Below are 24,313 nucleotides of genomic sequence, written 5' to 3'. Positions count from 1 at the left end.
CCAAAATAAATGTAATAGTCGTGTGCTGTGAAAGTCTGCTGAAAGGGAGAAATAAGGATGAGCTTTGATTCCGTACTGAATCTTCAGAAAAGTCATTAGGTCAAAATACTGTGGAGGATGGTGAGAGAGGACCTTTTTTATAATGAAGCGCTTGGGCTCCTGAGGGAAACCAATGCCGGGGGCCACTGCTTGCGTTTGGCAGATCTGAAAATTAATGTTTTTGCGGCGCTATCTGCAAAGGGTCCCCCAGGGCACCCGCTGGCTGCCATATCCAGGAGCAAAAAGGTGCCCAAATCGTACACAGGCATTTTGATTACAGCCACACTGTCAGATGGAATCTATGCATCAGCTTCTCTATTAGATATAATGGTCCTGACAGGCAGGATGTGCTAAATCATTCAGTCAGATTTGGGCACCTAGTGACAAGCTATTGTGACAAGACCTGTTTAGGGTGATCCGGTGGGAAAGGAGAGAACTTGGGTTTGAATGTCACATGAGCCACTTGACTGTTTAAGTGGAACATCTCAGAAAGAGAGAAGTTCCTGTTCTCGAAAAGTAAACTTGAACAGTGCTACTACTTGACAAACTGCATTCTAAAAAAGGAGAGGATGTTTTCTTGGCCCTTAGCTTGTAATATCTTAGAGTATCCACAGTGAGACTGTGCTTTGACAGTTACTGCAAATTATCCACTTCAGTACTCTTCTTAGATACATGGACATTTACCATGGACAATAGCATATGCACAGAAAAAAAAAATATATCCATACACTGCAAGAGCCCTTCTGAACAGAAAAACGTCCCTGCAGGATGCATTAGGCTCCTTGGCAGGAGACAAAACAAGAAGACCTTCAGAAAAATTACAGTGCAATAATGTTGCATTTAATTACAGGTAATCAAAATGGCCAATTCAAACATGTTTCTATAGGCAGCAGATGTTCTGTGTAAAGAAACTAGGTAGAAGTGACTAATGCAAAACACTCTAAAGCAATGGTTCATTCTAGTAAAAAAAAAAAAAATGTCTCAGGTTACGAATGTAACCATGGTTCCCTGAGTAGGGAACGAGACCTTGTCGTGACCTGTGTCTGAAGCATACATTGAAAAAACACCAACAAGTTGGCCGGGGACAGTCCCTGACGTCACTACAAGTGCGATTATAAACAGGCACCAGGAGAACATTCACTTCTTCGTCTGAAGCTTGCATCCAAAGCATGGTTGGAAGCTAGAGGACGCAGTGTCTCGTTCCCTATTTAGGGAACCATGGTTACATTCGTAAACTGTGTGGGGGGGTGGGTTTGGGGCTCTCGGGGAACATTGATAGAGCAGGTCATAGATGGAATGGTGCATCCCAAAACAATGTTTGAAAGTCATCAACTCGATCTATGGTAATAATGCTTGAGCGGCTAGCAGTAAATATCTAGCTGCAGGGAGGGACAAACACCCAGCTCTCAAACGAGCGGGAGCTCAACCTACCGCATGTTCCAAGCTGGAACAGCTAGAAATAAATTTACTTAGCTGAGGGAGCACAACCCAACTATCACGAGAGAGGGGGCTCAACCTGCAGCATATTCCATGCCGGAATGGCCAGAAGTAGTCTACCTAGCTGAGGGAGCACAACCCTAACTCTCAACAACAGAGGGGGCTCAACCCACAGCCTGATCATGAGAAACAGAAGGGTAAGAGTACTGCAAGCTAGCCAAAAACTCAGTGCATCAGAGAGGCGATGGAAGGGCCTACTTTACCTGATGCTACTGGATGCTAGGTGCTCTGGGAACAACAGAAAACTCAACTCTTATGTTAGAGGAGAACTCCGAATTCAGAAAGAGAGTAGCGCGTTCATAGGAAACCCTTTTTGGTAAAGAGGAGCGCTGCTAAACTACCACGAGAACAGCCCCTGGAGCGAGGAATTCAACTCCTCAAAAGGGGAGAGAACTCATGCGCTTAAGGGGAAGCGCCAGGCTCACAATAGCCCTTCATGTTGAGGGAAGCGATGCTTGATGTGTATTTATAAAAACACACTGGTTGAGTGGAGCCCAAGGAAACAAGGTCTAACCATCTCGAAGAAAGGGAATGAAGCTGAGCGCGTAACCCTTACTGTACCGGATTTCAGAAAGTGTACACTTACCACTTATGTGGATTTTAGAAAGTGTGCATAGTGTTCAATGTGCACACTCACCACCATATGGTTTTCAGAAAGTACACAGAGCTTAGTGTGTGTACTTAAAGCTTCCTAAACATCACAGAGGTGTCAATCCACACGGGAGAGGCAAGCTCAAATTTACAAACCTCTGGCGAGGGGAGCATCACTTGAGACAGCATATACAAGAAGTTCCTTTTCAGGAACTCGAGCTGCGTCGAAACGCTTTGGGAACGCGTTTAGTGTGAGCGACACTGAATATCATATCTAATCTGTCTTATAGAAGAGCGTGATGTCACGGGCAGGGGTGACGTAGCGACCAGGAAGCTATAAAGACACGAGCCGCGGAGCTGGCTTTAGCTTAACGTATTTAAGCAAGCGCTCTGTGTGTGCATGTCATTCTGTCTTGTTAGTCTTATTAATTGTTGTTTGCCACTATAAGCTCCTCAAAGAGTAAGCAAATAAAAAATTCAGTTTTGATGTGAATCTTACCAAAACCAGACCGTCTTTACTCGTCTGATTGGTTAACTGCATTAATTCTCAGGAATTAAATTCAGTATTTATCTGACTATGAGAAGTTAGATATGAATTATATCAACAAGGCAGACCGTGTTTACTCGTCTGATTGTTTGTTTGCATTAAATTTTGGGGAATATAATGACATTTATCTCACTCTGAGAAATTATATATACTGGAGGGGCTGCTGGGCGGGAGCAGTCCTCTCAGTCTATCATCAGACCAGGGTTTTCCCAGCCTAAGGCGGATCTGAGGACCGTACTTCAGGCTAGGATGTCCTCAGCTAAGAAGTCCTGACACATTTCGGTCACGACTGCAGAAGGCGGCCCCTACTGGGGTAGAGCGGCGTATAGCGCATTACACGGTGCCCGTTTCACCTCAGCGCCCTCTGGGAGCCGGTCTGCCAACCCTGCCTGAGTTCCAGGTCGCAGCGGCCTCCAGCGAGCAATGTCCTCAGTATTTTCCACCCACGTGCGTAGTGGAGCTGAGATGCTCGCCGCCCCTTCGGGGGCCTCTTACACCAGAGGTCAGTCTCGAGAGACTGATTCCCTTAGTAGATTATTTAGCAGCGTGGAAACTACTGCCAAATGTATCTCAATGGGTCCTGCACACAGTAGAAAAATGCTACCGTATTCAGTTCGGCTCTCCGCTGCCGAGATTTCAACGGAGTTACTCCGATGTTAGTCGGCCCCGAGCAGGCTCTGGTTATGGAACAAGGAGTGAAAACCCTATTAGGGGAGGAGGCCATCGAGGTGGTCCCTCCTCAAGACAGGGAGTCTGGGTTCTACAACCGGTATTTCATAGTTCCAAAGAAGGATAGGGGTTGCATCCGATCATAGATCTGTGGGTCTTAAATCGATCAGCTATGAAACTGAAGTTCAAAATGCTCACGATCACGCATGTTGTAGCTAAGATCAGGTCCGAGGACTGGTTTGTCACATTAGATCTCAAAGATGCATACTTCCACATATCCATCCTTCCACAACACAGGAAGTTTCTGAGGTTCGCTTTCGGGGGCAAGCTTACCAATATTGAGTACTTCCCTTTGGGCTTGCACTCTAACCCCGCACGTTCACAAAATGTGTAGATGCAGCTCTGGTCCCCGTGCACATGCAGGGCATCCGCATTCTCAACTATATCGACGATTGGTTGATTTTAGCTCAGTCAGAGCAGGTTGCGGGTCGGCACCGAGATGTCGTTCTCGCACATATGGGGGAGCTGGGTTTAAGACTGAATGTCAAGAAGAGTGTACTTTGTGTATCACTCCACTACCTGTAGTGCTGCAGTCCTTCTGTCCTCCTCCCTTTCGGGAGCCCGACCAAGAGAAGCTAAATTGTGTGTGTCCAGCTCAAGCGCTGGATGCATACGTCCACAGAGCTGCCCTGTGGAGAAAAACTGACCAATTGCTTGTATGCTGCGGTCCCCCCAAGAGGGGTTTTCCTGCTTCTAAGCATACTATTAGTCGTTGGATAGTTGAGACTATCAACGCCACCTATGAGTCCTCTGGTCATCCCTCGCTGTCGGGAGCCAAGGCTCACTCTACACAGGGTATGGCGTCCTCCGAGACCTTTCTAGCAAGTGTGTCCATGCTGGACATCTGCAATGCTGCGGGATTGTCCACGCCTTCTACTTTTTGCAAGATTCTATGCCTTAGACATGCCAGTCACTTCAGGCACTTCAGTCCTCTCGTCCTAAGCTGTGCTCTTCGGATACACACTAGGCAGTGGTTTGGTAGTCTGGCAGTGTGGGTACTCTTTCCCCAAAGCGTTTCAACGCAGCTCGAGTTCCTGAAGGGGAACGTCTCTAGCTTACGTATGTAACCCTAATTCCTCGAGGGAACGAGACGCTGCGTCTCGAGGCCATACCCCCGGCACCCCTGCCGGCGCTTGCTGGTACTCGAAGCTGAAGCCAGCTGCGCGTCTCGTGCCTTTATAGCTTCCTAGTCGCTTACGTCACCCCGCCTGTGACGTCACAGAATGAAAATTCAGAGTCGCTCACGCTAAAAGCGTTCCCAAAGCGTTTTGACGCAGCGTCTCATTCCCTCGAGGAACTATGGTTACATACGTAACCTAGAGATGATTTCCATAAATGCCACTTCCACTTCCCGCTCAACGCGTCAGCAAGAAGGGATATCCAAGCTACCAGGAAGCCCCTCAGGGTGACCTGGCCAGACATCCAAGAAACTCCGTGCAGTGAAAGAATGATCCCGCAGAAACCTATGATCTGGCTGCCTGATACCGGAAGCATGGAGCCGGAATCAGGACTATCATACCGGCTGGACATAATGCCAGCGAGTGTTTAGTAAACAATGTGATTGAGGGCTGGAGGGCTATTGCCAGAAAGATAACACTCATCGAGACGACCTCGAGGTGTTACCTTCTTAGCGCGTTTCCATGGCAAGTCCAACCTTGCTGCGGAGTGTTTCATAACCTCAACAGTCTTTTCCTGTCAGATCCTGTCAAATCCTTTACATGTTCTCACCGTGACACAACGAACAGCATGTATTCAGCTCCCGTGGGAGCTAAACACTCTCCGCCCACTCGTTAGATTATCACTGAATCAAGCGCGAGCAAAAACTGCTGCCGCGAATGTATCGCTATTCCAGCGAGAGGCAAACGCAGTAATGCAAATGCTGCTACAAATTCTGGTAAATAGTGAAATACTCTCATCCCCTCTGAGTCTCACAAATTCATCACAATGAGCGCAGCAGAGCACATCCAACTCCCTCAACAGCCGAACGCTTGTGCTTGCTCTTCACTACACACACACACACACACACACACCACAGTATGCGAGCCGTGTGAACTGCAGGTATCAGAGCAAAGCCTCTGGCGAGAAACATGCACTCCTAGACTGCACTGTATGCTTCAAACAAAACAGTCCATGAAGACGAAGAAGAGAATGACGTGTTCTCCTGGTGCCTGTTTATAGTCGCACTGGTAGTGACATCAGGGGCTGTCTCCGGCCAACTTGTTGGTGTTTTTTCAATGTATGCTTCAGACATGGGTCATGACGAGGTGTTCCCCATAGCGCCCCCTAAAGGACTCAGTTTGAAGTTCCCTTGAAAGGGAACTCATATTTCCTTCAATTTACTGAATTACTCTGGCACATACTTTCAAATACATTGATGTTTAAATTCTCAAAAGGACAGTTCACCCAATGAAAAAATATTTTTTTCTAACCCTCATGTTAATGTAAACACAAAACACACAAAGGATTATAACACTAAATACAATAAAAGTATTTTTTGAGAGTGATACAGCTTATTGTTGAACTATTCTTTAAACCTTTCAATTGTGTTCAAAAACTGAATAAAACGTGTTATGAGTCAAAATCAACAGTATGAAAAATACAAAAAATCTATGTAAAAATTTAGTCATGTGAAAAAAAACACATTTAAATAATTTACATATACACATACCCGTGTGAGGTTAAAATGGGTTTCTCACAAATTATTAATGCTTCAGTAGTTTAGTCAAAGTCACCTTTATTTATATAGCGCTTTAAACAAAATACATTGCGTCAAAGCAACTGAACAACATTCATTAGTAATTTAGTAATTGAGGGTTAAAAAACAGCAACTTTTCCTAGGGTGATTCAGAAGGCAAGTCTCACTTTCTTGTACACTTTGAGTCTTTAATTTCATAAGGTATCATGTATTTCAAATTACAGTGTTTAACAAGACTTGACAATAAAGGTTTTTCTATTTCTGCGAGGTTAAAATGAGTTTCTCACACTGCTGCATTAGTTTAATTATTGAGATCCAAAAAACTAAGAACCCCCACCCGCCCTCCAAAAAACCCCTCTTAACATATTTTTGGCTGTAAATTGAAAAAAGATGAAGAAACTGCAAATTATCCCAGGGTGATTCAGAAGGCATGTTTCAGATTCATGTACACTTTGAGTCTTTAGTTCCCTTTCAGTCGGTCACGTTCGACTTTACGAATGGGATCTCGCCCGAGAGCCCAATCACCTTCGAGTGGTACAAAACGAGCCAATGGTACACAAAGTACCTTGGTCTGCGGGATTTGCATCGTGAGCTCCGCCCCGCAGAGCAGGTATATAAGGAGCTATGCGAGCAACTCGCATTCAAGCTTTCGCTTCGGAGCCGAGCACAGCGCTTGCTGCTTTCACCGGAGTGCTACAAGCAAGAGTCAGTGGTGTTGGTGTGACGACGCGATTCAGCTGTTCATCTGGGTTTCCTGCGACATCTCCCACGTTCCCCTGAGCGCTTCAACAACTCTGAAAGAGCAAATTTCTTTCACAAAAGAGATACGGGCCGATTTGCGTCTTTTTAAAGATGTCATTTCGCCCGTGTGTTTCTGGGTGAGGTCGATACATCGCTCCTCGTGATGGCCACGATCGCTGTGTGACGTGTCTGGGCTTCCAGCACGCTGAGACTGCGTTTGTGGATGGCTCATGTTCTCATTGCGGGGACATGACCATCTCGGCGTTGAGATCGAGACTCGATTACCTTAAAAGGTATAGAGTCCCCTCTGCCACACCCCGTTCTAGCTCATTTTCTCGTAAGAGGGCTACTTTGGCTGGTGGCCAGGGTGATCTGAGGGTTACTGTGTGGTCTTCCCCGACGAGCCAACCTCCTCGGACCACACCCCCCTCACATACGCCGCAGTCAGTTGAGTTTCCGGATGAGTTTGCTGGACCCTCTCAGGCTCCTGACATCTGATTCGGGGCTCGCGAAGAGGACCGTATGTCGATCGCCGCATCACAAGGCGGGCTTGAGTCCTCGGGAGATGAATGTTCGGCTGCGTTGGCTCCCTCGGGAGTGCCAGCGTTGTCCGAGTCCGATCCCGAGCTGACGGCCGTGCTTTCCCGGGCAGCGGAGAGCATCGGGCTTGAGTGGAATCCTCCGCCCTATCCCGAGTGCTCGAGGCTGGATGATTGGTTCCTGGGGGCTGCTCATGCGGATCGCCAGCACCCCCCTCTGGTTACTTTCTTCCTGGAAGTGCACCAGGAAGTGACCAGTTCATGGAAGGCACCTTTAACTGCCCGAAACCGTTCTGGTACTTCTGGTTCTGGCTGAGCCGGCGGCCCACTGCTGCTTCCACCCCGCCACCGGCGCAGCCGCCTCAGCCTGCTCGTCGCTAAAGGGCGCCCCCTCGGCCACAGCAGCAGCCTTCACCCCGCCCGCAGCAAGGAGATGGCCGCAGAAGGGTGGTGCAACCCATCTCTGCCCCTAAGCCTGCCAAACGCCAGGCCAAGCGGCGTTCCTGAGACGGGCGACCCGGAGTTGGAGACGTCAGCTTGTCAGGAGATGGTAGCAGGACCACTCCTTCCCCCGGAGGAGGGCCGGGGGAGAATCCTTTGTTCTCATTTCTTTTTGTTCCGCCACTGGCCCTGCGGCCGGTGGTACCCAAACCTTCACTAAAAGAGCTGTTTCCTCTACCTCCGGGTCCCAAGAGGCCACGAACGACAGTTGGCGACGTGCTTCCTCGCCCCTCTCGTTCTCCTCTCCCCTTGCCAGTTTCCATGCAAAGCCGGCTCGAGAACGCTTCGCCTTCTCATTCGCTCTTTGCTACTTGGAGTCAGACGAGTGCCCGCTCTCCGTTCCCGCTAAGGGACGCTATGCCTCCCATGCCGGGGCTGTCTGCTCCACCACGCTGCCCCACCATGGGTACGCCTGTAGTCCCCTTGACCCCGCTGGTTCGGTTTCTGGGAGCCTGGCTAGAGCTCCCCAGGCCTTCCCGCTGGCTCATCTGGACGCTTTTTTAATCTCCGTGTAGGGCCCATGTCCTCCCGGGTACTCGCCCCTTCGGGCCAGTAAGGACCTGCTCGGTGTCAATCCGCTTGCTGCACCATTCCACTCAGCGGACTGGATGCGTGCGCTATTTCCCTCAGGTGAGTTCCTTAGTCAGAACCCTGGGTTCCTCCAGCATTGTTGATGTCCAACACTTGCCTACATGCCCTTTGGTCAGCCCTGTGTGGGACTAGGTGCCTCCATGTGTTGTGATTCCCCTTTTCTGGGTAATCCCACGTGTGTATGTCCACAGTAAGTCTCTCCGCAGCATGTGTCTTTCCCTTGGCAAGCCCCTTGCCAGCTCTGTCATTGAAACTTCCACCCTGCGGGCTGGGTACCTCAGAGTTCTTATGTATCACCACCTTGGTAGATACCTGCCTTCTGTAAGTCCTCCCACGGGCAGGCAGCCTGCTAGCATACGTCCAGCTGGAATATGCTACCCAGTGTATTCTGTGTAAGCTATAGGCCCTCACTCGTGCTGGCCTCACGACTGGGTGCTATCACTCACACGGGTCGCTGGAAGACAGCCATTTGGCATTTTGTAAGGGACCCCATTCGTAACGTTGAACGTGACCGACTAAAAGGGAACGTTTTGGTTATGTATGTAACCCTCGTTCCCTGATAGGTTTTCATGTATTTCAAATTTCAGTGTTTAACAAGCTTTGACAAAGAACTACGTTTTTATCTGACTCTTGGTGTTTTTCAGTGTGTTGCTTTCTGGCAAATTGCATCTAAAACAGTGGGGGGTGGGGGACTTGTTGGTGCACTTTGAATGCACAATCATGACCCTAGATGAAAAATTAAAAACAAGAATATAAAGAGTTCGTTAAGCAGTTTGAAACCTGACCGCAACAAAAAAAAGGGTTAAAATTCTTCTATTTAATGAAAATAGTAGTGCAACAAAAGCAGCATTTGCACAACATCTCACCATGCTGCCTGTTAAGGGCACAGTGTTACTCATTTGTTTTTCCCAGACTCTGTCTCTGTCCAGATACACCAACAAACTCATTGTTAACCAGCTAAAATAAGGGCTCAACTCTTGGATCCAGATCACGTAGTGAGGAAAAGTCAAAGCCTGACCTCTCCACCCAGTGTCAGACAAGTCAGCATGACAGCTGAGCAATCAAAAACAGCAGTCGACCCATGACTTCAACACCGCACAGACTCCAGCCACTGCGGCACACTTCATTTGATGAAGTTCAGGTCCCTCCTGTCCTGTCAATCAGCAGGTAGCATGACAACATTTTCTGCGTTCCTCCATCCAAGGCAAATCATTTCTGAAACTGCCATGTCGAGATGTCTGCTTACCTAGAGCTTCTCTCAGCTCTCGATTTCTGATTCTGTTACTCCCTCTAGGCTTTTAGAGAATATTACAAAAAAGGGACAATCATTTGTAATAAATACAATCTGTAATAAAAAAGTCTAAACATCAGGTATTTCACAAAGCAGTTGTTTTTAAACTCATTCAAACTCCCAAAACGATTTGCTAAATGATCAAACACTAAAATGTAACATAATCTGTATGCGGTACTTATAACAGCACATTTTGAAAGAGTTGCACTACAAAGTGGTTTTTCAAAGCCATGGGATGCCAACGAATGACCCACCAGTCAGTGTGCATTTTCTTTTTCTTTTTTAGGGCAATCTGTTGTTTCCTAATCAACCTCAACATTAAATTCATACATTACAGTTGATTTAAGGGCTACTTGAAAATAATTAATCCCCTGCTGAAGAGTTTTTGTTTCCTTAGAAACCAAATGCAACCACAAGCTGCCCCGCTGAAGCATTTTTGCTAAGCTGATTTCCTTCACCTATGTTGGCTTGTTAAGCCAGAGGGCTTTGACTTCTTTGTTTCAAAGAAATTAATTGCCTTTAGGGTCGATAAATAGCAAGTGACAAGCACTGTTGCCAAAAGCAGGGATCCCAGGTCAAATGAAAAAGCGACATAAAGAAAGGCCGTTTTCACATTGTGGTAAAGCCATGGAGGCTCAGTGTGAAACGATGGGCTGGATGTATTAAACTCCCTTAGCCTCTTGTTTTTTCTGTCTCCTAATTATAGTGGGGGAAACATAACAGTTGACTTATGATGCATCAACAGGCCTACAGAATATTGCCAGGAATTAACTCGGCTGAAATGCTTTAATGGCTGTTCACATCCATTTGAATGTTTTCATTGATTTTTACCAAAACAGACCTGGCAAACTAACAGTTAGCCCCCAAAAATATATGCCAAGAATAGGGAGTCTAGACTTAAAGGGATTAAAAATTAAAAATTGTAATTCTGAATTCTGCATATAATTGTTTATGAATAGTATTTTTGTTTCCATACTAGGTTCCATGAACAGTTTTGTTACTCATATTCTTCAAAATAGTTTATTTTGTGTTTAGCAGAAGAATGATAGTCATACAGGTTTAAAACAACTTGAGGGTGTGAAAATTATGACAGAATTTCATTTTTGTGGAGAACTATTGCTTTAATGTTATATAGTCAGTGTGCCTAAACTGTATTACACCAGTGTCAGATGGACAAATCTACAGGAAGACTGCTAGTAAATTGTAATCTAAAATGACCACAAGTCAATTGAAAATTGACCTTAGTAATTTTAATAATTTAATGTTTGTTGGATAAAGGTATCAACCTAACAATTTGAGTGAATTTGAAAAGTAAATACTACATGAATGTGTACTGTATTCACACAACATTTTTTTTAAATAAATAAAAAATGTTAAATTATAGCACAAAATCTTAATGTTAATTTACCAATTCCACTTGAACTACCAAGTCTCTTACCTTAAAATGTACTGATAACCACATTTTTTTTTGTGTGTGTGTGTAAAAACTATAAATATTCTTTGTATATTTACAGTGTAAATTTATCCAAACATCACAGATAGATGATATAAAAAAGAAACATGATAACTTTACCATATCAAAAAAATTCACAAAAAATTAACTCACAAAAAAAAGCCTCAGAAAAAAATACTTATTTTTTTATAGAATAAATTACAGGGGGGGGGGGGGGGGATCATACAAGCTCTTATAGTCTAAGCTGAATCACCCAACCTTTCTTAAAAAAACGTGGGTCAAAATCAAGGTGCCACCTAACTTTTGAATACTTTTACAACTGTACAAGTTCTAAAACCAGCAAGGCTTCATTGAATCCAAAACTGTGCCCCAAAAATACCCTGTCATGTTCACTTACTATAAACTGCAAAACAGAAACTATAGGGACTTGGTGCTTTTCATCTTCTCTTTTAGCTTCCCCTCCATTCTGCTTCGTACATTATAAGACTTAGTACTGAAAAACATTTCAGATGACTGTTATTTATCCAGCAGCAAGCACTGGAAGTGAAAGACAGTCAGGGATTGGGAAGCTGAGTGCTTTATCTCTTGTGCTTTCACAGAGCGCTGATGCGGAGAGGGTGAATGCACTTCTCCACCACAGAAAGAAAAGAAACAAAAACAAGCAGGCATGTATCTAATTAGAACAAAAAGAGTCAGAAACAGAAAGTAGTCAGCTGTGACAGACCAGAGCAGGTGGTGAACCTAAACAATCAGATAGGAGATGCTGTTACCGAAAGGACTTCAGAATGAAACAACATGCATTAAATTGCATACTATTAACACATAAAGCATTTAAAATAAGGGATGGTTCAAAATAGTTAAGTGGACTAAACAACCGATTAGTGAGTTCATACAGATGATAAATATTTTTTTTGACAATTGTGTATTTTTATAGTTTAATGAATTGTCTTACGGTTATGTGCTGCACTAAACATGAACATTTTTCAGTAGATTGGGGTCTGGATGGGTACACATTATTTTTTAAAGGAACAGTTTAGGGTTTAATTTACTGAGAATGTACTTTCCCTCAAGCCATCCATAATGAGTTTGTTTCCTCAATGGAACAAATTTGGAGAAATTTAGTATTACAGAACTTGCACACCAATAGATCCTCTTAAGTGAATGGGTGCCGTCAGAATGTGATGTTTTATCAGCTGTTTGAACTCACAAGTAATCCATACAACTACAGTCCACCAATTAACGTCTTGTGAATTCTGATGCCACCCATTCACTTCAGAGGATCCGATGGTGAGCAAGTGATGTAATGCTACATTTCTCTTAAAATCAGTTCAAATGTAAAAACAACAACAAAAAAATCTCATCTACATTTTGGATGGCCTGAGGGTTAGTAAACTGTCATCTTTGAGATAACTATTCATTTAACTAGACAAAAACAAACAGTGCAACAGAGTGTGCCCACATTTTCAGCTGCATTAGCTTTGAAATATTTTTCCAGTTATTTTCCCCATCTAATTATCTAATTAAAATTGAATAATTAATTAAAATGTAGTAATTTAGTTTTAACCAGGAATTCCACTATGGAAGCAATTATTGTAAAAAAAAAAAATAATAAATAAAAAAATAAATAATAATAATAATAATAAAAAGCTGAAATAATGCACACCTTGGTGAAAATGAACAGGATTTTTAATTCCAAACCCTGGTTTGCTGGTCCTCAAATTGATGCCCAATATTCCATCACAAAATACAAAGAGGACACATAGAGAGTAGATCACCACACAAGTCCTGCTGAGTGGGGTTACAAACCAAAGTTGGGGTAATTAACTGTAATCAAAAAATGTGTGCTATCCAAGTACATTAAGATAAAACCAATTCAAATGAAATCAACCCACGTTAAATCCTTTTTGAATGCCTTTCCCCTGAAAGAGGCTCCTGTATGGGTTTTTAAAACATTCCAGCATCAGTCTCTCAGCCCTATAGCTGCATGCCAGGTGGCAGCTGGGAGAGCTGCCTTTTAATCTGGTTTGGCGGTCCTAAATCACTGCCACAACAGCAGGCATGATGTAGGGGAGTTTGGAAGAGACATTCACTCAGACGCTCCTCTGACCATGGGTTGGACTCTGTCTCTCTCTCTCCCCAGGTGTGTGGCCTTGTTTGCCATATGTCAAGTGAGTGAACCACTAATATCCACAGGGCAACTACAGGAGCCTGCACAAAAACAAGTTTTAATTTATGTGGTATGACATTGAAAACCAGAGTCGGTCATGTAGGCTGAAAGAACCTTTGGTCGTACTTCATGCTTCAGTCATGAGTCATGAGTGTTATTAAGATGCTTTTTAAAGATTCAACAGTGTACCAAAACTACATACTACTGTAACTATGAGGCACCTCATGAGGATGCCCAACTACTTGTTCTGGCTGTTACACTGATCCCCAGGATAAAACTGTCTCGCAGATGGATGAATCTCTTCAGCTCTGGTCTGCAGCACAGTCTGCATACATTGCTCTGAGTCTAGCATTAGTTTTAACCCTTCTAAACCCTTATGCCATTTCTAAGCGTGCTGAGTCCTCTTTAATAGAATGAGAGCCAAATCCCTCTAAGTGGACCAAAAAGTGAACAGAGTTAAAAAAAAAAAAAAAAAAAAAGTACATTCATGCATTTAGCAGATGCTTTTATCAAAAGCAACTATCAACAGAATTTGGTTTTGGTTTAGCTTGTTTAGCTGTTTTTTCTTCACTCAAAATATATTTTTACATGATAAAAATGTATGCATTCCGTAAGTTTAACATAAAACTATATCTTGATATATACACAACTGTTCAGAAGTAAGATTTTGTAATACTCTTGAAAGAAATTTTGTAAGCTCACCAAGGCTGCATGTATTGAAAAATACAGTAAAAACATTTAATATTGTGAAATATATTACAATTTAAATTAACTGTTTTCTAATGTTATATATTTTTAAATGTAATTTATTCCTGTGACGGTACAGCTGAATTTTCATCAGCTATTACTCCAGACTTCAAGGCCACATGATCCCCCACAAATCATACTAATATTCAATATATATATATATATATACAGTACAGACCAAAAGTCTGGACACACCTTCTCATTCAAAGAGTTTTCTTTATTTTCATGACTATGAAAATTGTAGAGTCACACTGAAGACATCAAGGGCTATTTGACCAAGAAGGAGAGTGATGGGGTGCTGCGCCAGATGACTTGGCCTCCACAGTCACTGGACCTGAACCCAATCGAGATGGTTTAGGGGTGAGCTGGACCGCAGACAGAAGGCAAAAGGGCCAACAAGTGCTAAGCATCTCTCGGGGAACTCCTTCAAGACTGTTGGAAGACCATTTCAGGTGACTACCTCTTGAAGCTCATCAAGAGAATGCCAAGAGTGTGCAAAGTAGTAATCAAAAAAAAAGGTGGCTACTTTGAAGAACCTAGAATATGACATATTTTCAGTTGTTTCACACTTTTTTGTTATGTATATAATTCCATATATAATTCCACATGTGTTAATTCATAGTTTTGATGTCTTCAGTGTGAATCTACAATTTTAATAGTCATGAAAATAAAGAAAACTCTTTGAATGAGAAGGTGTGTCCAAACTTTTGGTCTCTACTGTATATATATATATATTTTTTTTTTTTTATTACCAATAATGAAAACTGTTGTGTGTTGCTTAATATTTTTGTGGAAACCATTTAATTTTTTCAATATTTAAAGAACAGCATTTATTTGAAATAGAACTCTTTTCTAACATTTTAAAACAAATAGTAAAAACATGTAATATTGTGAAATATATTACAATTTAAGTTAACTGTTATCTAATGTTATATATTTTTAAATGTAATTTATTCCTGTGACGGTACAGCTGAATTTTCATCAGCTATTACTAATATTTAAAGAACAGCATTTATTTGAAATAGAACTCTTTTGTAACATTTTAACTGTCTTCACTGTTTTAATTGAGATCAATCTATTGTGTTCTTGCTTAATAAAATTATTATTAAAGGATATATATGTATTTAAAAAAATGAAACTTACCTAAAACTATACATATTTAGAGGTAAACTTTAGCAAATTGAATAATTTTTGATTAATCGTACAAAAAAATTTGGTTAATTAAAATAAATTTTTAATCTACTGAAAGCCTCAGGCTACATCCATTCACACAAAAGTATTATATTTCTAATGTAATTTCATGACTTTCGAGCAGCATTACAAGGTGGTCGAGTTAAACCCTCGAGCCGTAATTTGTGCAGAACACTGAAGACCTCTGAGAGTCTCTGAATAGTTTATATATAATATGATCCTCATTGTTATCTCAACAGAAATAAAATAAGCAGCTCCTCATCTTCTCTGTGTGTCATCATTACCTCTATATGGTTTACAATATTACAAACGAACCGCACAGCAGTCCTAAAGCCAAATGTACTTAGACCAGACCTCTGAGAAGCACACTTTAGACTGTTTTATCACAATTCATGCAAATCATTTGAGAAAAAAGTATTTCTTTTATTTCTGTTTCAATACCTGTTGTTGTGTCATTTATTTTTACATAAAAATGAAAAATTCTTTATATGCAAAGTAGCAAATATCTGCTTTTGAAAACAGATACAGTATATTACTAACTTATTCTGCTTTTCACAAAGCACATTGTTTTGCTAATTAGGTATATTTGCTAATCTTTCAGACTTCAGTATAAAACAGTAATAATTTACTTCGTACTCATAAGTCATTGTTTCCGATTTGCCATATTCGAATTGAATCCTTTCCGTGTATTCTATTAATGTTTTGCAATGACTGGTACTCCTCCACTAAAGTCAAAATGTGGAAAGAGAAGAGCAGAAGATCCACTGCTTCATTAATCGCATTACTTATGCTGCACATTTCACAAAAAGCTTCATCTTTAACCTCTGAATAATGAATTCAACAGTGAGAAAGCACATATGAACATATACACCATTCTGAACATGGGTCTCTTCTCCTGCCCGAAAGTAAATCACCAAGCACTCAACTACGATAACAGGCCACTATGTGTTTTACCAGATCTAATAGCTGACAGACTGTTTTATAAAAAAACGATGCAAAGACATCCAGATCCAATTAAAACTGGTGCATAAATCCACAAACTATAACAACATATGCACTCTACTCCTGACTCTGCTATTAAAAGCATCCAGAATACTTTGCTCAAGCAGTGGCCACTGTGACATGAATGCATTTCAAGTACTCATTGATTTCTTCACTTGTTTCTGATTACTAAGACACAAGCTTAAAAATTAACACTCAGAGGGCCCAATACAAGTCCAAATTATCTTCAGAGGGTAAATAAAACAAATTAGTAGCCAATACATGGCCAATAAAAGAATTAGTAGCCAACAGATTGTCTGTTCATATAGAACTGCAACATAATAAATGGTGATTAAAAAGTGATAATTTACCAAAAAAATTTAATTATGTAATAATTTTCTCACCCTCACGTTGTATCAATGACTTGTTGTATCAAAGAAGATCATACAGGTTTGGACTGACATGCAGAAGCATTTATGGCATCAATGTTAATAGTTTTTGTATAAACTATCCATTTACATCAAAAAAAGTTAGTCAGATCCTCACAAACTGTCTCATAAATAACAGATCTGTTCATTTTGTAGACTACAGTATACTGTATGATTCTCTGACTAAAAGATGTATTTGCAATATTTGTCATAATATGCAAAGAGTAAAAATGTTATCATAGGGGAAAAAATATTCCATTTATGTATCCATAACACTGTTTGGACTATGCAGGAAAAATAATTTATGGCCAGTCCATCACAGGGCTGACAAAAATATTTATTTGATTAAAAAAAATAAAAAATAAAAAAACAGCTTATAATGTAAGATATATTTAAGGCTGGAAAATTCTCAATTCAAACTGATTTTGAATTGATGCACATGATGTCATAGGCCAGCAGATTACCTGGGCGTTGCAGGATTAGCTCCAACAGCAATGCTCAGCCACAACCACTCGATCCACCAAAGGTCAGAACACTTAATGACTCAGCTAAATGTGTGGCCAACTTCAACTAAACTTCAATTGGATCAAATGGGGCATGCAATAGAACGCCAACAAAAACAATGAAGCCTGCCACACAGGTGCTACATGAATCACCTCCAGAAGCAAGGCTACTTCTCTTACCAGAACCCAAGTGCTTTGCTTTGTCATCTCCCTTGTCATTTTAAACCCCTTTTCAGCAAGTGCTTTGGCTGGGGATTAGCATGCATTATTGCTCCCGTTTTATAGAGTATTACATGGATAACTGTAAGGTCATCCACCAAGTAGGGTTCATTTTACTGAGACCACTAGACCAATTACCTGGTTGGGAAGTAGGAAACACCTGAAGCTGAGGCATAGATTTATACCCAGAAAAAGCCTGTAAATGAGTTCCATATGGCAGATAGGTGTATATAAAAATCACACTTTTTAAAGTAAACCTTCCCAGACATTGACACAAACCACCTATGAAAATAAATGCAGACCAACTTGAGAAGGTCAGTCTTTAAAGTAGGATGGAAGAGGTGTACAACCACAACCCTGTTCTAAAACCTAATTCACACTTAACCAACAGACGCCATCCAGTGTCAATAATCATCAGATTACAGTACGTCAGCTCTCAGACACTCTACAACCCAACAAACACTGACCAACAGAAACAGATGCTGACAGTGTATGCAACATACATTGCATGCATTGTTTACATATGTGATACTCTCCAAAATGGCACCAGGGTGATGCGGAGGAGACGAATTGTTGAATGCAGTCGTTATTTTTGTTTTCTTTGTGCACAAAAAGTTTTCGTGTAGCTACGTACGGTTGAACCACTGCTATCACATGGATTATTTGAACAATGTCCTTGCTATGTTTCTGGACCTTGATCGTGTTAGGATCCTTGCTGTCTATGCAGAGTCAGAAAGCTCTCAGAATTCACCAAAAATATCTTAATTTGTGTTCCAAGATGAACAAAAGTCTTACAGGTTTGAAAAGACAAGAGGGTGAGTAATTAATTACAGAATTTTCATTTTTGGGTGAACTATCCCATTAAGAAAGCATCCAAACCATAACTGAATCATGATCGATTTAGAATATTCTATAAAGGCAGCAGGAATTCAGGTAAATCAGGATACGTTTTGCCTTTGAGATAAATGGAAAAAAGGTCCCAACTATACTGAATTAACCCTAGCATTTGAAGTGTTGCTTTAAAAACGTAGAGAATACTAGTCAAAGAAACCGTTGTAATTAAGTTGCTTACCATTTAAAACAGCCTCCACATCTGGAATGCTATGATCATGCCCTACAATACTGCCTCCATAAGCAGCTCCCTAGGTTTCATAAAAGAGCAATGATATCTGTCCTTACCTTGAGTTTCACAAAAGAATTTCCCCTATGTAGTGTAAAAAAATCAGCATTGCCTTTGCATGACTGAGGTCATTTGAAAAATCACTGTTTGTGCCTTTATTGACTTTCCTCCAAAAGTAGGTAAAAATCACAGTTGGACAATAAGCCAGCACAGCATGCTTAGATATAATCTCATTTAATTAGGCTCTGGGGGTGTCCTCTCGATTTCTTTACTAAAGGATACTGCTTAACCTGCTTTTTGGGGCATGCTCTTAAAGAGGGAAACATTTCCAGCAACCTTGAACTGTTTATAATAGCCGATAAATATCTGAAGCGAGAGTCACCGGTAAGATAACAGAGGGTTTAATATAATGAAGTGTGGGTTGAGTAAACTACTTTTCAATGATGCCTTTCCATCTGCCTGCACTGGTGCTGTAAACTCTTTGCTGTGATACACTGGACTAGATGGCAAACAATGATTAAAGGTTCACTAAACAGACTGTGGAAAGAGACGTTTTATCAAGCATCCTAAGAGAGCATATATGACACAACCACACAGATGACTCTGCAGCGATTATCCTTATTTTTTTTTTTTTATAATATGTGCTAAGTGAATGATCAATGCTAAGAATTAGGACACAGTATAATGCGATGGAGATATGAATGCAAGCACTTAACAAGTGAACACAAGCCTCAGAGTAACTCTATTCAGATAAACTCTTTGCAGGGCATTGTGACATTTGCATTCATCTGATATGATAAATATGCAGCTTTTTGAAAATGGCACTATTTCTCTGTGAACACACCTGGATAAAGAAACACTAAGATCCAGTGCACGTGTGCTAAGAAGTTCTTTCGACCTAACCCTTTGATGCATGAAGTATTCATTAAATAACAAGGGAAAAAACACAAGGGTAAACATTTGACAAGATAAACATTTGTCCAAATGCAATAAATTATATTAAAAGAAGATTTTTGAGGGGTACTAAGTGTTTCAACACTTGATGAATTTACTTTGTCATAACATTTTTTTTTATATATATAAATAAAAAACATGACGTATAAAATGGGATCTGTCATGTTTAATTTTGTTTAAGGGTCAAATGTAAATTATGTATGATGGTTTAGATGCAACAAAACACCATGAAAGGTTTAAAATCATTTTTAAAGAACTGTCAACTATAGTGAATGTCATGCATCTAAGAGTCAAGTTTCATAAAATATGGATGTTAAAATATGTATACTTTTTAATTAATTGATCAAATTATGATAAACTATTAACTGTTATTGTCAGTTTTTTTTATATCATAAATCTTGTTGTTAAGCGAAAGGCGACAGAGCTGCAAAAACTCTGCAGAGACCTTCTTTGTTTACAAATGCTGTTTTTGGTTATAAAAGACAACCTTGCAATAACTGCATAGTTGTACTTTATATTGTGTATGCATTCAGATATGATACTTTAAACCAGAATCTCTTTTTCATCTCACGTCTACAATTGAGAGCACAAGGGGAAAACAAACTTGACAGATTTGTCTGCGCTACAACCTGACAATCTTTGCTTTGTCTCAATCCGGCAGTGCACAGGGATTTGCAGCAAATGAACAAAACCCCTGCAACTAGTTCAAGACTCACTGATCCTTACATCAAGATTTATTAAATATCTGCCCTTATTGATTTAGATTTTTCTGACAGTGTCACTCACACATGCTACTCTTCAGCCAAAAGCTTACATTATGCAACCCATACAAGGAAGACACTGTAATATTCGAGAAACTTGTAACATTCATAACTAGTGGTTATAACTAGAAGTTGCCAGACATTTAGAATATAACAATCCACTGGCTATGTTTCAAACATTACAGGATGGCTAATACAATTTTTTGCTGAAAATAACAAAGATGGTCGAACAGAAGGTTGAATGATGATTTCATCTGAGTTCAGCTCAAATTTGTCTTCTTCAGCAACTATTGACAAATAAAATAGACAGAACACTGACACCCAACACAAAACACCATATGGGTAACACACAATACTAAAGTAATGCAATAAACTCTTCCTAAATCTTCCTAGTGCAACATAAATCACGTTAATGAGGATAAGTGATAACAAAAATAAAAGCAAACTGACTTAATGCAAGGAATATGATACAAATTATAAGAGGACTCGTACTAATAACAATAATTCAATCGTTATTTTGCATTTAAAATATATGTAAATAAGCCAATTCATATGTTTTGAGACGTGCAAAGAATACTAACAATATGTAGCCTATTTAAAAAGTCATTTTTTTCCCGAACAAATGATTATATTATTGTTTCATTTCCACAGTAGCCTACATCATGACTCTGTATCATCCTCCAACATACCAAATATTTCCGTCTCAAGATTCACAATATGATTATGATGGCTTGAGCCTATTCATACTCTTTTGGTTCTATCCAAGCACACCACTGGTACGCTACACCACTAAACCTACAGGGAACTGTATTACACCATCGACTACTACAACACGCGAGTAAAACATTCCTACCTCAACCTGACTATTTCTCAATTCACTTCAATGCAACATTTCGGGGGAAATGCTCGCGTCGCATCAAAAACGTGCAGCGACATCAGGCGCGTGGCGAGATGCGCTGACAGATTATGGGATGCTCCGCGAGCGCAAGTTTGATTGTAGAGCTGCTGCGTCTGTCTTACCTTGCTCTGAATCAGCTTCCCTCAGTGTCTGAACATTTGAGAATATATCCCCGAATCCCAGTATGACGAGTAAGGTGAGGATATACTCGGACATCGTTGCTGAGTGAGGGCGAAGGCCACCGCACTTCTTTTACTGAAGTCCGATTCCAGCCCTCCGGTAAAGCGCCGTTTTTCAGGAATGACAAGTGAAATTTGTCTGCAGAGCGCACCGACCCTCCTTCACTCCTCGCATTCAGATGGATTTCTAGACGCGCACACACATGAGCTTGCAGGCGACAGTGTGAGCGAAGAGAGAGAGAGAGAAGGAGGGTGTGCGGATAGATGGGGACAATAACGCACTGTGAGCTCGACTTTGATCGGTTTCCAGGCACCTGACGTAGCGCAAGGAGCGTAACACGGGGAATGCGCTAATTAAGCTACCTAAATAAATAAATAAAATATAATTTATTTAGTTTTTGTTTCAAATGTTCTTATTTGGTGAGGTGGCCATGGGAACATAATTGTTCAGAAACTATAATGCTAACCAACTTCAAAAAAAAAAAAAAAAAAAACAGCGATGTTTCGCTTCGCAAAGCCAATTTGTGTTTTGGCACCCACCCTAACACGCGTTAACTAACTTAAATACGATTATTTTAGTCAAAGTACAAAGTGTTCTGCTATGTAAATCCAAAATAATCTGAAAAATAATAACAATGTAACCATACCTTCGCGATCAACGCAAATTCCGTTCGCGAGCATCATCTGGGTGAAATGACGCGCTCTAAGTTACTGTCAGGTTTGAGAATTTTCCTAAAATAATGTGTAAAACCCACTAACACTAAACAGGCGGCCTGCTTCTTGAAACAAGTTTTTCAAATAAACCAGTTTTTTTTTAAGTTAGTCTGACTTATTGCCAGTTGATTTGTTTCAAAATGAGACAGACTAACTAAAATAAGCTTGGCTTATTTGGTAAACTTGTTTTATGAAACAGGCCCCAGGTTCATTTCTCAGCATAGGTTGCCACAGTGAGCTTGAGCTATGGTAATTTTGCTTTTGGAAAAAGTTTTTTTTTTTTTCATTTTGTTTTGGTTTTTTTTTTTTTTTTGGTTATTGAATTTATATTCCTTTCACGAAAATCCATGACTGACCAGAGAAACCCATAAATTGTTTAAGGTCAGTGAAACTGCATATTAAAGGGCTGCCCTTTAACACTACTGACATATTTACACAAGCTTTTCCATGTATGCTTATAATATGCAATAACAGCCCAAGGCAAATTCGATTTCACACTGGATCCCGGTGCTATGTTGATAGTAGACTGCAATATAGATAAAATATAGTCAAAAACTGAGCCAAAACGGTCAGTTCTAAGGATAAACATTCCCATAAAATTAGTTGCTGCACTTGTCTATATTTGTCAATGGAACATTTTAAATCATACATTACCTTCATACATTAAGGGCTATATATTCATAAAATACATATTCACAACAAAGTCAGATAATATGATAGGAGAAATAAGGGTACAACAGTCACAGAGTATTTATTTAAGGGATAACATACAGGTAATTGGTGAAAATGATGAAAAATCTGTCATCATTGACTCACACTCACATTGTTTCAAACCTGTATTTATGTCTTGTTTGAAACATAAACGATATTTTGAAGAATGTTGGTAATCAAACAGTTGGTTGTAGCCACTGACTTCCATAAGAAAAAAAAACTATGGAAGTCAATGGCTAGTACCAACTGTTTGGTCGCCAACATTATTCATAATAAATTGTTGTGTGTTGTACTATCCCTTTAACACAAAATAAAATCTGATGGTGATCAGAATACTGTATTGTGCATTTTTTGTTGGATTTTATTATGTATGAAGAAAAAGACTACAGAGTTGTGATCAACCAGCCATCTGACTGTATGTTATCTCACTTAATAACTTAATAAATTGACATGAAATACTGAATTGAAATTATTTTCTTATCTTTAGACAGCAGAGAAAAATATATGCATTGCTAGGAAACATGGCTTACTTTGAAGACACCCCAACATGCTGTGACTTTCTGAATGATAAGTCAGTGTTTAGTGTGTCTGTCTGTTTGTGCTCCAGTGGTCATGGCTACATGTGAAGATGCTGCAGACATCTATTGAAGATTGTGTTTTCAGTACACAGAATGCAAGGTCTGCCGTAGACTGCCCACACATTCACAGCCAATGGCTCGCTCCAGGGAAAGCACTTGTGCCTGCGCAGCATTGACCCCCTCCAAAGCACAAGCAGTACGGAAGCTTTCAGGATGAAACTTCCTTTATGCACAGCACTTTTTTTTTTTGAGCATAGTCACAGCTGTGTTTGGCCAAAAGCTTTCATATCCACTTACATTGAATTCAGTACCTTCTCCACTGCTAACCATATATTCTGATGCAACCATGTGAAGATGAACAACTGAGATAGCAAATAAACATGTTGTATGTGTAAAAAAAATAAGGTGTTGCACAGTTGAAATTTTGTTTTTTTGCAGTCTTTTTTATTTTATTTTTTATTAATTTACTTCAACAAATGTGTTGACTGAATATAAAATGTTTTAGTTGTATTTACCGAATCTATATGTTTTCTATAAATCTCATGCACATCATGGAGAGCAAAGAGCATGTTGTCAATATAAAGACATATGAACATTCATGGCAAACACACACTAAAAACAATCAAATACATTTAGACAGATTTTTTTCTAGAAGAAAAACACCACAAAACACATCTAATGTTACAACATCAAAAAAAAAAAAAAAAACTGTTGAACAATGCAACCGTTTATTTGTTTATGACCCAGCAAATGGGAATGAACCACAAAACTCATCATAATTCCAACTTGACTGCTACACCTGTTGATTAAAAAAAGCTGTGTTTATAATAAAACAAATGCATCATTTAGACGTTTTAAGTTAAAACCATTTCTTCTGGTCAAAATAACCCTTCCTCCAGTGAAAATGTCCATTCCCCATTGTCCTCTCACAGCATAATTGTTTATATG

At 40.4% G+C, this 24,313-nt stretch overlaps 1 protein-coding gene across 2 annotated transcripts in view; it reads right to left on the bottom strand.

Annotated features, from left to right (window-relative positions):
* The window catches only part of LOC132095394 (low-density lipoprotein receptor-related protein 1B-like), a 281,074-nt gene extending 259,515 nt beyond the window's left edge, over positions 1 to 21,559 (bottom strand). For both annotated transcript variants that reach the window (XM_059500325.1, XM_059500326.1), the window contains exon 1: positions 21,306 to 21,559. In XM_059500325.1, coding sequence (XP_059356308.1) covers positions 21,306 to 21,399 — 94 coding nt within the window. In that variant the 5' untranslated portion in view covers positions 21,400 to 21,559. The remainder of the gene's footprint in view (positions 1 to 21,305) is intronic.
* Between the last annotated feature and the right edge of the window lie 2,754 nt (positions 21,560 to 24,313).

This window comes from Carassius carassius, chromosome 19, assembly GCF_963082965.1.
Source record: "Carassius carassius chromosome 19, fCarCar2.1, whole genome shotgun sequence".
Classification (NCBI taxonomy): Eukaryota; Metazoa; Chordata; class Actinopteri; order Cypriniformes; family Cyprinidae; genus Carassius; species Carassius carassius.
This window is presented reverse-complemented; position numbering and strand designations above follow the sequence as displayed.